Raw genomic sequence first — 15,799 nt, forward strand, 5'->3', positions numbered from 1 at the left:
CAAATTTCACTCATTATGTACTCACCCTCATGTCGACTAAGGGTCTTCTCCCAACCCTTAGTCGGCATGAGGGTGAGTAGATATGAGTGAAATTTGAATTTTGGGTGAACTATCCCTTTAAGATAGTAAAAGGCCATTTTTGGCAAAGTCCAAAAGTACTATATCCAGCATTGGACACTGAAAACAAAGGCTGCCTATCTAACAATTGCTGCTTTGCTTTCTGACATAAATTAAACAATTTTGTCATCCTGGTGGCCAGATCAGTCTTCTCTACCTGAACTCAGTGATCGAAGTAGTTAGACCTTGAACCATTTAGTGCTCTTATAAAGACTTTGATCTATGCACCATTTACCAAAAGACATTTTATTGAGATCTGCTATATTGTTATATTGTGTGTATATATATATATACAACAGAGAATGATAAAACATTTTTTGAAGAGATGTTAATTGGATCAGAGTAACTATTCATCTTCTGAAAATGTCTTACACTGCTCTACTATACCATAAATATGCATACCGTAAGAGCAGCAAAATGATTAATCTTACCTGTGCCCAAGTTAAGTTTCGTAAATCATTAATTATTAATTTGTTGAGGTCATGACTTTATGCTGTAGTAAATTGAGCTGAGAGGCTTACACCTACAGTGTATATAAAAAATGTTTGTGGTGAAAACAAATGCACATTTTGTTGTAGAGAGACAGCATTAGTAAGAAAACAGCAATGAAAGGAAACCATTCCAACAGTTCCAAAAATCACCCTTCAGTATTGAATGAATTAATATTTATTTTAATAAAAGATCAGGGGACAATACATATTAATAGACACTTTCATGTAAATACACTGGATTATAGCAATCAGCTGGGACAAAGGATGGTGATGGTTCATGATTAAATGTAAAGAACTTTCAGCATTTGGTGCATTTCATATAAAGACAAAGGGGTACCTGCAATGTTAAATTGTTGCCTAGCAACAGCTGCGGCAATCTTGAAACCGATGAAAGCTAAAGGATGATGGTAGTGATTTTAACCCCAATTAAAGAATATAACTTTATAGTTGTTCAAGAAATCAATTTGGTGACATAGTTCATGTAAAATCAAAAGTCCGAACATACACACATATATATAGCATATTGTTCCTGCAAGTTGTCTATATGCTTATCAGCCACCTACATAAGCAGATGCCTTACTGTAACAATATTTAAGTGTTGCTTTAATGAACAGTAAACGCTAATATATGCATGTGACAGAAAACTGTTAACAGCCTGTTAACAGTTGCCAGTGAGCTTTAATATGAGAGGAATCCAGACCCCTTAACTGCAGGATGTTCGCTAGGGATTTATATATATATATATATATACAGTATATACGTAGCCTATATATATGAATATTTGTACAATCGTGGATACCACAGAACTCAAGTAACATAACAGGTTGATGCGACATAAAAATAACTCAGGGTAACAGAGTCCATCCCAGAGTGAAAGGCAGTGAATAGATTTAAAAACCAAGAGGATGATGTTCACAAACATGTGTTTACATGTGTTTGTTTGAGTATGAGAGAACTCAGAGACCCTTGAGGAAACCCACACACTGCCAGGAGAACATGCAAACTTGATATACAGATGGATGACAAATATGAAAAAAAAACACTGAATAAGTGAATGGCGAAAAATAATGAATGCAGATGCTTCCACACTGCACGGTACACGGTTGCACTGTACGGTACATTTAAGCAGTTAACAACAACTCTTCCTCAGGTGACTGAAAATGTCAGTGCAGGACGTGATCAGACTGTGTCAGCAAGAAGAGTCAACAGTTATACACAGAGCAATATTATACTTTATGCACTGCCACACTGGGGCTGCAGTGCATACACCCCTCATTACATAGATGAATCCACATTTAAGAGGGCATTGGTGCAGAAGCTGCTTTGGTCAACAGAGATTGATTGAAAAGAGTGATGTGGTGAAATGATTCTTCCTTCACCGTGTTCTCCACAAGAAGCTAATGTCCAATTTAATACAGTATATAGTTTTTATAAGCAATCATTAGGGATGACACATTTCTATACTGGGAGTGGTCTCCTCCAGGATGACCGGGCCCTCAGCCATGGGGTCAGAGAATTGTTTGATGAATATGGAAATGATAGGAATTGTATATAATGGCCTTCTTCTCATCTCCACCCAGACGAACTCTCATGAGGGGTTTCTGACCGATGTGATAGACAGTGCTCATCATCAAAGCAACTAATGAGAGAATATGTTTTGATGTGCAGAGACTTGGAGAATCAATACTAAAGAGCTTTGAAGCTGTTTGAGCTGCACATGGTGGGCCAACACCTCACTGACACGCTGTTTGTTGCTTTCTGTCTGTATGAAGAGCTTTGACTGGTGACTTCCAAGTTAGTATGCTGCCAGAGTAACATGTGGTGTGTTGTTCATATTCCCTGTCGTAGTTTAATATCATGTTAATGACTTAATTAGAAGGCAGATGCGCATTAGATACCATTGAAATTACCATTAGATACTGCGAAAGTGCTACGATGTTAACCACTGACCCCAAAGGATGCCAAACTTTAAAACATGGAAAGGTTGGAAAAGCACTAATTATTTCCACATCCATTTTTCACTTGACTAGTAAAGTTACCACTGAACAAATTAAATCACATCAGTAGGGAAATAATGAAGCATGCAAATTTGCAAATTGGATTAGCCCACCTGATGATGGCATACAACTGTGAAAAGTTCAGCTGTTGCCATTTTTTCCCCCCCTTTTCATTTTTTTTTTTTGTCTGACGGGCTTGTTGACCATCCACACACTTGCCAAAGCATATGCATAAATGCATAACAAGCAGTACTAATGCGGTTTATGAGAGCTTGTTACCATCCGTGACAGCGTGGCTGGTGTTGTTTTCACCTTGTGTGTGCGTGCGTGTATTGTGTGTCATCAGTACCACTGAGACACATCAGTACCTTGCAGGTGTTCATACGTAATACCTGTGGACAATTATTGTCGACACATAGCGCCACAACTGCAAAGAGAAGAGCACAAAACTTTGCAAACCTACAAGTACTGGCACTCTACCACTACTAACTCATGGGTCAGATTGTCCCATTTCAAGATGGTCTGTGGTCTCTACTTTTCTAAAACAGGTTTGATTGCATTTAATATTATAGTGTAAAGCATCATATGCTTTTTATTCTTACCCATAGTATTTCCTCTACGTATATCAGCAGAAGGAAAAATGGGGATCAGGAAGTCAAGCAGTAACATTTTCCCTTCATTCTTTATTCTTGACTTTGAGCTATATGAAAGCTAGATTGGTTAGAGTTATTATTATTATTAATTATACATTTTCACATGCACAAATACAAAAATATGGCACTGTGCAGTGTACTGCATAGCTGTTGCCTCAAAATAAGGGCCAAATCTTGTGCTTTTAATACAAACTTCCACATCATTACTATTCTAACATGTCTGTCTCATCTGTCTCAATGGAGGGCTTTAAAAGATCATTAGGTGCTAATATTGATGTGTGTGTGTGTGCGTGTGTGCATTTGTGTGTCTATTATAAATGTGTGTACATTTTCATTCATTCATTTATTCTTTTGTGTACATAGGCTACTTGAAACTTGACAACTGTGATGGATCTATGTGACTTATCTGAAACACTGTGAAGTCAAGCACTGATGCTATATTTGACATCTTTCAGTGTTTGAAATTACGTGAATGTGAAGCACTGTCGCATTAAGTCTGGTGAGCCCCCTTCCCCTTAATAAAGTACAAAGACATACTTTTGGCAGATATGTACCCATATAGCACCAGTGCACCACACACGCTCCTACTTCTTCAAACACATTTGAAATGTATTTATGTAACTACAGTAAAAATGGATCAAAAACAGAGCCTTGCTGCTCAAGTATAGTGTATCAAAATTATCTTGAAAGTTTTAGGTAGCTGTTTGTACGTTTTCTTATTGCTACATAGCCAACGTTAGCAATAACATCTGCTTACTGACTTGTTTTAGTAGAAACGATGCAACTTCAGCTTTCGAGCTTCACTAACAGTTGCTGCCAGCGGTAGAAAGAAACTCTCTTTTTCTGCTATCACTACTTTTTGTCGACTTACGTCAGCATGCTTACCAGCTAGCCCTGTTTGCTCAACTGCAATACTATGTCACTGTAGTGTCTGGTCTGGCAAGTAGACAGCAGTTAATGCTAACCTTGGCCATGTGGTGAAAGCAAAACGTAAGCTGATAAAACTAACCTGGGTACGAAAGTAATCTGTTTTACATGCAGCTTTTGAATACAAAAATGTCCCTCTCAGAGCATATTTTTAACTGGAATCCTGAATGTTAGAGCAAAAATACCTGCGAGTTTTTACATTTCAAAACTGCACAAACCTTAAATCAACAGTTATTCAAACAGTTGGTGGAAGCCTGTTAGTTAAATTCACCCTTGTAATTTTCATCAGCAGATAAGTGTTATCCGTGACAGAGTGGCTTTGTGTGCGCGCTAATGGGACGGTTCGAAGTCGGAAGTTTTTCATTCTCTTTGTCTGCTGCAACATCTCTGAGCTGTGAGGCACCGGTGGCAACAAGTCCTCTTCCTTTTATGGCAGCATCAGAGGAAATTCCTGTCAGCATCAGAAACGGATATGATCTCCAGAGGACAGGAGCAGAAAGATTAATCTGCTTTCATGCCTACTCTGCCACACTAGAACAATAATGGAGATGAGTGAGATGCTATTTATATACAACATATCAGCTACTTAACCTGTTGATAAACAGTGATACAATCAGCTTGCACAGAATCCGCAGTTGTACGTGTATGTGCATGTGTTCACCATTATATGGGCAGAAGTGGGTGCGCATATGCATATTGCAGCTTCCTCAAGGAGTTGCATGTTCACCACACACAAGCACAGCGTTTTTTTTTTTTTTTTTATAGAACAAAGATTCTAATCGGTTGCCAATTTCTCACACATATTGAGCTGTGAGCTAAAGAGCTAATTAACAAGGCCTGCTATAGAGTTCACAAGCTTCTCTGACATCTTAATTAGATCTTAATGACATTTCAGTTGGAATGGCTGAACTGAGTATCCCGAGATGTGGCAAAACCAGCGCTAATATGGGGGGGGGGGGGGGGGGTGCAGACAGGAATGGAGGGAAGGACAGATAGCTGAGTGGATGGAGAGAAGCATAAATGCAAATTAGGAAGGTCTGGGGGCATTAGTGCTTTATATGTGCCCTACGGTCATATGGTATATCCCCTGTGAGATGAGTGTGTGGACTTGATTAACAGTTATACACACTAAATACTGTCGTTCTCTCTCTACCGTTATTTCATCCTGCCCTCTTTCTTCCCTCTTTCCCTCCCTCTCCCAGTGGGATATGGGACTATACATTGCCCAGTAATTACCCTGCCAATGTCCCAGTAGCATCACATGTCTCATACAGGCCTCTTAATCAGATTCGTAGCATTTATTACCATGAAATTTCAGTGTATTCACTCTGGAAATAACTAGATATGCCTTGCCCTGCCAATGGAGATGGTGTGATAATGGTATTTCTGGCAGATAGATAGATGGCTGATTAGATACAATAATCTTCTGTAGTGTGGTGTTTTGCATTGTAGATGGTTCTGCATGGTGTGTAGTGCTTTGCAGGGAAGAGATTGAGAATAGCCTCTCTTATGTTTTTGGTGGGCTGGCTGTGTATTTTTAGCTGAAAGGTTGGTGCACATTTATACAACTCTAAACTTCCTCCATGTGAACAGGTACACGGTACACACATGCACAGGCAAAAATAAAAACCTTGACAAGAGAGAGGGTAATTGATTCAAATCTTCTATGGCAAATATTTATCTACTAGATGAGTTGCTGTCTATGTTTTCCTGGGCGCAGCTGGCCTGCACTGCCCTTCACTTGAGAGCAGCCATTAGAGGAGAGAGACAACGTAGAAAACTAGGGGATGATGATGAGGAACCCAGCGAGAGTGCAAACCAGAGATTACATCAGAGGAAAGAGGGAGGGAAGGCTAAATAGAAACTTTGTCTGAAGCTCTTCGCAAGCGCCAGAGTCAGGAATAAACAGAGTGGATGTGGGTTGAAAGATTGGGCAGCAGGAGACACATTAATAAGAAGAATCAGTTGGCTGCTACAGATGTTGTTGTATGTGCTGCCTTGTCCGTTTATCACTTCCCTCTTCTCTAAGCTCTCCATCTCATTTCTATTCTCCCCCTTTCTGTCCAACCTACATCTGTCAGAAAACAGCCACAGATACCTGACAACTTCCACCATTTACAGCCACCCCCTCATCTACCCGTCTTTCTTTCACAACAATACCTCAAGCTTCTGTTCATACGCACTTCCTATATGTTGCTCATAGTCATTATCCATTTTATTTAGTCTTTATGGGTTTACTCAGCATTTTATCTGCCTATAAAGGATGATAAATGAAAAAGCTGTTTTTTTCCATAGTGTGATCATCAATTCTTTCCAAATCGGGGTCCTCAGATGCCTGTATAATTTGGTAGTGTGTATTCAAAAATGAGTTTCTTTTTTTTTTTTTGCTAAAACAGCCACAAAGTGGAACATTAGGTACACATGGTCTGTGCTTGTGCTCTGACAACCTAGTTGTAGCATAAAGCATCTACTCTACTCTGAATAGTTTATTCTCATCCTGCAAAATGCAAACTGTTGCTCAGGCTGTTTCTCCTGTTACCAGGCAGTTGTGCTATAAATCCAGGCCAGAGACAGACTGGCCAAGGTCCTTTCAGGCTCTAATCTGTTTATGTGTACCAGTCCTAGCCTCCTCTCCTTCTTCCCCTTCCTTATGAGAGTCTCCTCTCTGTGGTCAGGCTGACGGGTGACCTATTAACCCTCGTCTGGCAGTGCTTTAACCAGGCGGCTTCTGCCACACACAGGCGGTTGGCTCCCGGTCACAAAGAGCAAAAGAATAACAGCGTGTGTGAGTCAGTCATTGACTGACAAAGTGGCCAGATACTATATAGTCGCATATACTCGCTGTGTAGAAACTGGATAGGAATTGATCTTGTTAAGCTCTCTCATAATCACACCGTGCCTGGCATGCTATGGGTATTGATCGCTATGGAAACAAACAACAGGAGGTGCATATGGTCTGTGACTGTACTGATTAATGTCTCTGTGTGCATACATCCTAGGTTCACAGAGGCAGACACCATAGTGATGGGAGACGTGACGTACGGGGCCTGCTGTGTGGACGACTTCACCGCCCGAGCCCTGGGAGCCGATTTCATGGTGCACTACGGACACAGTTGTCTCAGTGAGTCTCTTCAGCTGTGTGTGAGCATGTTTGTCCCTCTCTGTCATCACTCCACAGTCATATTGTACCAACCACACAGAGGACTATGTCATAAAATAGCACCAAGGACTCCCACCTACTGAGAGTGGGCTGCTTGAAAAAGAAGACGGTCTGTAGGCAGATGGACGGACGGACAGGTGCTATTGATCAACGGGGAGCATAACTAGTTCAGGCTGCTCAACTCTAGTACGGAAGGCGTATCAGACCTTTGGAGCCTTGACATCACATTTACACAGCAGATCAATGGTGAACATGCATTAGAGCAGTCCTTTGAAAACCTCAAGTATTTCTTGAGGACCTTCACCCTCGCCCTCGCCGACTGTCTCTTGCAGAATATGGGAATATGGGAGGAAATGCTAAATCAATAGTTTTGATATATCCCTGCCAGAACAACCTCACCTCTCCCAAATACCAGAAATGACCAACAGAATTTTAATACAACAAAAAGCTCCCTCTGTGTTTTTTTTTCTTTATGTTTGTGTTTCTCTTTGTGATGGTGTGTGCACCTGATTGTTGTTTGATCCTGGTGATGGAATTACGTGAATGCATGTTTGTATGTTTGCAAAAGAGATAAGATGTAGACGCATTCCCATGGTGCTCAGATCAGACGTTAATTGATGGAAGAAACTGTCGAAGAAATGGGATGAACTACAGATTCCCACAGAATCCACAATGTAAACGTTCCAGTGCATATGTGATCCTGACCTTCATCACTGCGCTGCTTCCCGAGATGTCAGCCACCCGTGGGAGATTAAAGACAGTGTGTTCTGACTGACTCACAGAGAACCTTGTCTGTCCTGTGCTCCTTTATGTCCCTTTCATTTCCTCTGTGGTATCTCCTTTTGAATATTGGTGTTGTCTCGTCTCCATCTTGTATAAGGGGCAACATCATGAAACTATGTTTTTATACGTTTTAACGCTCTACAGTATTTACTGATATGAAGTTTGGAGATTTATTTAACCATGCCGACTTATTTTTTGTCTGAATCCCTGACTAGTCTGAACAAAAAAAAAAGGACCAAAACAGAACGTGTGTGGGCCGAAGAGGGAGAGAGGAAGCCAATAGTTGTTGTTTTTTTATTATCTTAATATTACTTTTGTAATATTTTTAGATTTGCCGCTTATTTCATTGTGATATTTACCAACCTGAAAAAAGCACAGAGAAAAAAAACTGGCAAGATAAAGCAGCCTTGATTACATAATGCCCAGCCAGCTGCCGTTGCTTTCAGTATTACTGGACATTCTTCCACATCGCAAGCAGATCCTTACTATTTTGGTGACGTGACTCATTTCAAAAGAGCTTTATAAAGCCAAGGCACAATTTTAGTATAAGCTGGCGTTATTGACATTATCTGATGGATGGTTTTAAATAAGAGGCCAGATAACAGTTTATAGTTTATATCCACAGACATTACTGACTGGATATTTAGTACTTTATTTATCATAGGGTGCACACAATTTCACACAAAATACAGCTCAGATCATGTTTATTATGGTTTTAAGGTTGTTTACGCCACGTTTCCAGTTGCTCCTCTCTGAGTTGGCCTGCATGTTCAAAAGAGCAGCGACTAAGAACAAAGCTCTTTCACTATAATCGCTCAAGCTTAGACATTGACCCAGGTTTTACTGAGCACCATTTATCTGATCATTAATTTCAATTCAAATAGGAAGGTGAGATAAACAGGAGAGTTTTTATTGGTGAAAAGTCAGAACAGTGAGCTCTTCACTTTACCAAATCACACAACACTCGTTATCAGTGTCGCCTTTGATCACCTTGTTGCTCATTTGTCACACACAGATCTGGGAAGTCCACATGGAAGTGTTCTCCACCTGCACAACACAGAATGAACTCTAGTTGGACATATTGATTTGTAAACAAACCAGAACACCATTATCTGCAACCTTTTCTGTTCTCACTCGCTCGCTACACGTGTGTGTGCGTGTGTGTCTGTCTGTTTACATGGGCACTAGTAAGCATCTGTGCCGAGTGACCTTATTGCTAGCACAGATTAATAAAAACCAGTGATGGTGCAAGTGAGTCCTGTCCATCTCATTGACTGTGTCTCTAATTGCAGCATCTAAGTGCTCTCAGGCTACCATGCTAATGTGAACACAGATCGATGTCACTTTTCTTTGCCCTTTGCGTTTTAGGAGTGGCTATAAACAAGCAAGAGACAGCTGTTAGTCTGAGTCTTTATTCAACTCCTCGAACCCCTTTTTAGTCTTATATGTTTAACTGCTTGGGCTCTCCCTCAACATGTGGCTGGCAGCTAAAGCCCTCTTAAATTCCCTATCCATCCCCATCCTTACGCTCTCCACTGAGATGTGAGCCCATTCATCACTTCTCTTGCCAGTTAATTGACAACCCAACCCCAACCCTCACTCTCACACACACAGTATCCTATTACCTTTTCCACTCCTCTCTTCCATCCCCTATCTTTTGGAATTTATATAGTTCATTATGAAATCCCCCCCCCCCCCCTCCCCAAATTGAATTTCAGTGTTTTCCAGCCTACATTCATAGAAATTTCTTATTCCTATTCCTCGCATTCCTCAACCCCGTTTCCATCCCATCTGACATCAGCCCTTTGTAAAGATATGTATCACAGTACTTCAGTCTCTCCCACGCTACCCGTTGCTATTCACCCCCCATGAGTTTTCTTCCCCCTCATCGTGCTTCGCTCCACTCTCCCTCTTTCAGTTTTGCTTTAATCAAGGCCATGCTTTAATCTGCATTTGCTCCTAAGACATTTGCACCATAATGGTCCATTTGCTTATCATAACAAAAAAAGCCCCCTCTCGCCCCTGATCTGCAAATTAAATGTAACACCACAGGAAAAATAATTACAGTGATCAATGCAGATGATAATTCTTCTCTCTTATCCGTGACCTTTCCCCCTCTTTTCTTGGACTCTCGCCTACTTTTTCAACATCTATCTCAGCACGTCTCTGGCTACCTCTCCCCGGCCCGCGTTCATAGTAAATGGTCTGTGAAATTAATGGCATTAATAGTAATCACATGTGTCCCTCTCCTTCCTTAAATAATTGAGGTCTTTGCATCAGTTGCTGCATGTGCCAGAGACTCGCACTGAATGCATTTCACTTATATCACACAGGTACCAACCACGAGCTATATAGTATACGTATGTACGATGTTTCTATCACTGAATGTTTCAGGTACCATCAATAGTGTATATACTGCAGGCCTACCTGACATAACAGAGTGAATTATTCATCTGTCTTTCTTTGTCTTTGTCTCCCTGCAGTCCCCATCGACTCCACAGCAGGCATTAAGATGCTGTATGTGTTTGTGGATATCCAGATGGACAATGTGCACTTCCTGGACACGGTCAAGTTCAACTTCCCCCCTGGACAGTCTCTGGCACTCGTCAGCACTATTCAGTTTGTAGCAGCCCTGCAGGTGATTGAACACTGGCTCTATTTGATTTTGTGTGTACGTGGCTCCATTGTTGTCCAGAGAGAACCAGGGTAGAGTGATTCAGTAGCTGTAGCTGAATAATAGTCGTCACTTGTGTATATTTTCAGATTTTGCTATGTACAGTATTGAAACACACACACATACTAACACACACTTCTACACAACGTATATGTGTACAGTATACTTTTTTGGTTACTGGCTTTTATGAACAAGCTCATGCTCCACACTTAAGCTCAGTTCAAGAGTGGGTTTTAGAAATCCGCCAGCAGTTATTTTGGATATGAAAGGTGGAATGAACTCGGAAGGCCTCTCGGTTCAGCGTCGTGCTCAGCTCTGCTCTTTACATAAGCAGTGGCAGCATCTATAGCATTAAACTTGAACACATTTTTTTCCCCAGCCTCTCTTCTACTGTATAATGCCTCCTGCTGCATTTGCTATGCTGAACCGACACCACTCTAGGCCCTCACTAATGTAACCGCCGTTATTTTTAAACCAAGCTTTGCCCATGTGGGTCATATTTTATGTTGGGGTGTTTGAGTGCATCCATGTGTGTACATGTATCTGTGTATTGTATCCATCCCTCTCATGTCTTATGGTGTGTGTAGGCTTGTTAAGGTCATACAGTATGGGCGAAAGAAGCTGGGAGTTCATCTGAATTCCCTGCTGACTGCCTTAAATTAGCCTTAAATCCTTCAGCTGGTCCTTCCACCTCCAAGTGCAGCAACACTTGTGTCTTCTTTTTCCTCCAATTGTTTGATCTTTCATCCTCTGGTTTTCTTAAGTAAATGTAGGTGTTTAGAAGAAGTCAGTCTGTGAAGTACAGAAAATATTTATTTCCCCCGCTGATGTTGAGTTCATATTTTTGTCATTTGCATCTCTTCATTATTTGTGATGTGATATTACAGGTGGCTGCACTGATAATTAAAGCTCTGGGAGAATCGGTGGCATGTATTACCCCTTCAGGATCACTTCACATTTTAGTGTAATCTTCTCAGCTGTTGCATCACTGCCCTCTCTTGATCCTTTATCTTTTGACATCCTGTTTTTTTCCTCCTGCATACATATTCAGTATCTTCTGTCTCAATTGCACCTGCATTCTGTTTTTGTTTTTTTTGTCCCCAATCAATGCAGAAATTTGAGGACTAACAAAATATGTGGACAAATACAGGCACACAGCAACCATATTCACCATTTCTGCTGGTCTTAATACAATACATAGTGTCTGTTTTGCCATCAGTTTCATATGTGTACCAGTTATACATTTTTTTCAATAGAGCTCTTTTGTTTTGGAGAGCCAGTCCAAGCTGGGAGCTACTCCAAGACAAGGAAGAGAGGTTAAAGGACAGAACCTGTAACTCTCTAACTATCTCTCCGTCTCCCTTTGCTCCACAGGCTGTGAGTGCAGCTCTCAAGCCAGAATATGACATGCTGGTCCCACAGTGTCGACCTCTGTCCCCAGGAGAAATTTTGGGCTGCACCTCCCCTCGCTTGGAACGCCACGTCAATGCTATAATGTAAGAAATCCGCTTCCTCCTCCTCTTCCTGTCTTCCACCTCACAGTTCAACCCAGGGCCCTGTCCCTTCTTTCTTTTAGTTAGAGGAGATGCTCAGATATCCAGAGACATCCAGCCTTGACTCATCCACTGCCACTGCTCTGTTCCCTCCCCGCCCATTAACTTCAATAATTATCCCTGCCAGTGCCATTCCCACCCATGTGACACAAGGAGAAATCAGTGAGACATCCCAGCAGTCGCACCAGGCATACATACATGCAGGTAGCTGTGACAACCAGCCATGTCTGTGTGCTTCCAATCAGGCTTCTGCTATAGCCAACTGGATATAACAGCCAGATGCTGATCCAGGGTGGCAAGGCTAAAAATACCTTCACACTGTGCAAAGCAGTGAATTGTATAAAGCCAGTCAGACACGGCCACTTTGGGCTGTTTCAAACCAACCACAACGCATCCACATGCTCCCCAGTTTTTTCCTGTTTTAGAGAAATGTTTCCACAACGTATTCCACCTACTGTAGAACGAACATGCTGAAAGAGGTGATAGAACTGCGACATGTCACCGCTCGTCTGTAAATCACTTTCAGCCTGTGTGATTGCCTGTTTCAAGTTGTTATTTTCCTCTTCATTTCCTATAAATAGAGCAAAAAGTGTTGGTTGTGGTAGTGGGTAGCTGCACGTGTCCTAACAGACTCGCTCTTCAATGTTTTGACATCGATATAAATGCTGTGCATGTGAGACTTGTCAAAGTGATGCTTATCTCACTGTGCCGCAGGGAAGAGAGCGCTCTGTCAAAGTAACGGGTCCCAGCAACAAACAACACCTCCGCAGCCACTTTGGTGTCTATACATCTCACAGAGCTCAACAGTAGAGAGAATCATATGCTTTACCATGCATAGCCAGCCGAAGTAATTCCACAGGTATAATTATGTCTGGGTGCTTCAGCACATCTGATCCACACACACATCTGGTGCTCGCCCATGTGATTAGAATCACCCGGTGCGTGACATTAAAACGACTACACGGGGACAATCTCTGCTATGCGCATAAGCCGGTCCCTGTGGGAGACAAAAGTGCTGTGCGTGTGTGTGTCTTTTGTACATGTGAAGGAAGTGGAGGGGTTAGGGTACGCTTCACCTACTAATCCAATGTGCGTTGTCTTTGATGTGTGAGTTCGGGGTGTGTAGGGGTGTGATGGGAGACAGAATCGATTAGCCTGCCTGAGAGTTGGTACGCTTCTCTCTTCCTCTCTACCTGCCTCCTTCTCTCTCACTCGGTGTCTTCACACAGACACACACACACACCTACATGCAGTACACAAGTATTTGCACTGTACCTTAATAAATTACTGCCAAGGAATTGACGCAATTGACTGATTATCCACTATTGCAAACAAAAGCTGCACAGAAGAAGCTTTTCCTTAACCAATTCATGGCTTTGTTCATCACCTTTAATAGCACAGTAAATTCATATTTAACAGTGGGTTATATTATGTTAATTAAGAATTAGTCAGAGCTCCAAAAATGTTACATGCACTGGTTGTAATTACATTTTGCCTAAGCTTTGAACTACTTGAGCATTATGAAGGATGAGTGGTGGTCCATTAGTCTTTGAGGCTTTAGAAAGGGTCCGGTCTGTCTCGTTTTTATAATGAAGAAAAGTATTTTTTAAAAGCTTGAAAGTGTATTGAAAAGAATGTTAAGAACTACCCAGTGGACCATTTCTATCAGCTGCCTGTTCTCTTGCTCTCCCTTCATAATAGAATAATACAAAGATGTAGCCTAAATGTGAAGATAGGGTATCGCGAAACACAAACACATTGCATTTACCATTGTAGCGACAGCACTTTTACAAAGAACAATATGGATGGAAGGACTGTGATCGTGGAGAGAGCGAGAGTCGAGCACACCAGCCTCTTAAAGCTACAGAGAGTTGAGGACAACCGTGGCTGAAGTGCAGCAGGCTTATTGTTGGAACATAATTATATGAGGGCCTTGGATGTTGCTAAGCAAAGAGAAGCAGTGATACAGAGGCTCTGCTCAGGTTCATTTTGTGTTGTCACCTAGTGTTATTTGTGATACACATAAGTACAGTGAGAAAGATGTGTGTGCATCTGAGGTGCTTTCACACATTCACGTACACATTTACAGATCAAATCTCTGTAAGATGTCTCCAGGTGGTGTATATAGAAAACCACCCACAGCCAGTTCTAAGCTGCTCCAAACACTGACCAATTAGTGGGCTTAATTGCATGTCCTGTCTCAGTGGGCCCTCTGAGGCTGTGCAGTAATGAGTAGGGGTACCGACCCGAGCCCCCTCACACTAACAGCAGGACTCTTCTCAGCCTGACCCTGAGATAGGGGTTTATGTAAGTGTTCTGTCTGAGCTTGTGTGTTCAGGCACCTACATGCCTCTGTGTACTTATGGTTTTTGAACTCTGCGTCTGCTCGGGGCCTGGTGAATCCCCAGCACCAGACCCGGGGTTAATTGGAAGGGCTCACATTCTCTGTAAACAGCATGCTCCAATCGTTGGGGTCATGTTCCTGGACAGCAGAGACGGTCAGGCCCCTCTACCCCAGCCACAGGCCGTCTGCCTGGTAACACTTTGGTCTATTGTTAAATGACTGCAGAGAGGAATATACTGTATCTTTAAAAAAAAAAAAAAAAAAAAAGAGGAAGCACAAGCTGGTGGAAAGAAAAGTAAAAAAAGAAAATAGGCCAGTTTTTATTATGATTGCATATTGGACATTGATTGTCTAGTGCGGGTCTCTGTGGTACAAATTATGTTTCTTCATTAGGGTCCCAGCAGCTAGTATTCTTTCTCTCTTCTTCTTCTTCTTCTTCTTCTTCCTCTTCTTCTTCCGAGGAAATACTGCATTAAAAATCACCAAACTTTGCACAAAGGTCCAGTCCCATGCCAGATTTGCTCAGCTGCAAACACATGTCAATGGTTCTCATGGGGGGGGGGGAGGGGGGTATTGAATATTCAAAGTTTTTAAACTTTGAATATTCATAACAATTCAACCATACTTGCTACAGTTTTGCAACTTTCACCAAAGTGTAGCCCCAACACTCTAGAAAGTTTTGTATAAATAAACCAAGTGAAAATCATGAGGTCCATCGCTCTGTTTTTTGTTTTTTTGTTTTTAAAAAAAAAAACTGTGACACTTATAAACCTATATCCTCCCATAATTTTTGCTCAATTGACACCTTTTTTTTTTTTTAGTTTAGCCAACAGTGCATGAAAACATTTGACTTTAAAGAGAACTGTAAACATTTTTGCTAAATACATTGTCAGTGTTCCTGAAAAAAATGACACAATTTTGGAGTCATACAGTAGTAGATGAAGTTTGGCAAATATCAGAATTTTATCTAAAAAAAAATATGTTTTGAAAACAATTTGAACGAACATGAACTCTGTTCTCATGTGTACAATTGCAGTCAATGCAAGAATGGCATTTTTAAACATCAGTTTTTCACTTATGGAGCAAAACAATCATTGATG

General features: G+C 41.4%; 1 protein-coding gene across 1 annotated transcript in view; it reads left to right on the plus strand.

Moving 5' to 3' along the window:
• dph1 (diphthamide biosynthesis 1) overlaps positions 1 to 15,799 on the plus strand; it is a 59,765-nt gene that overhangs the window by 28,995 nt on the left and 14,971 nt on the right. Inside the window, exons 4-6 of the mRNA XM_083985424.1 lie at positions 7,185 to 7,306; positions 10,612 to 10,766; positions 12,177 to 12,298. Of these exons, the coding sequence (XP_083841550.1) occupies positions 7,185 to 7,306; positions 10,612 to 10,766; positions 12,177 to 12,298 (399 nt within the window). The remainder of the gene's footprint in view (positions 1 to 7,184; positions 7,307 to 10,611; positions 10,767 to 12,176; positions 12,299 to 15,799) is intronic.

Source organism: Trachurus trachurus, assembly GCF_905171665.1.
Source record: "Trachurus trachurus genome assembly, chromosome: 13".
Classification (NCBI taxonomy): Eukaryota; Metazoa; Chordata; class Actinopteri; order Carangiformes; family Carangidae; genus Trachurus; species Trachurus trachurus.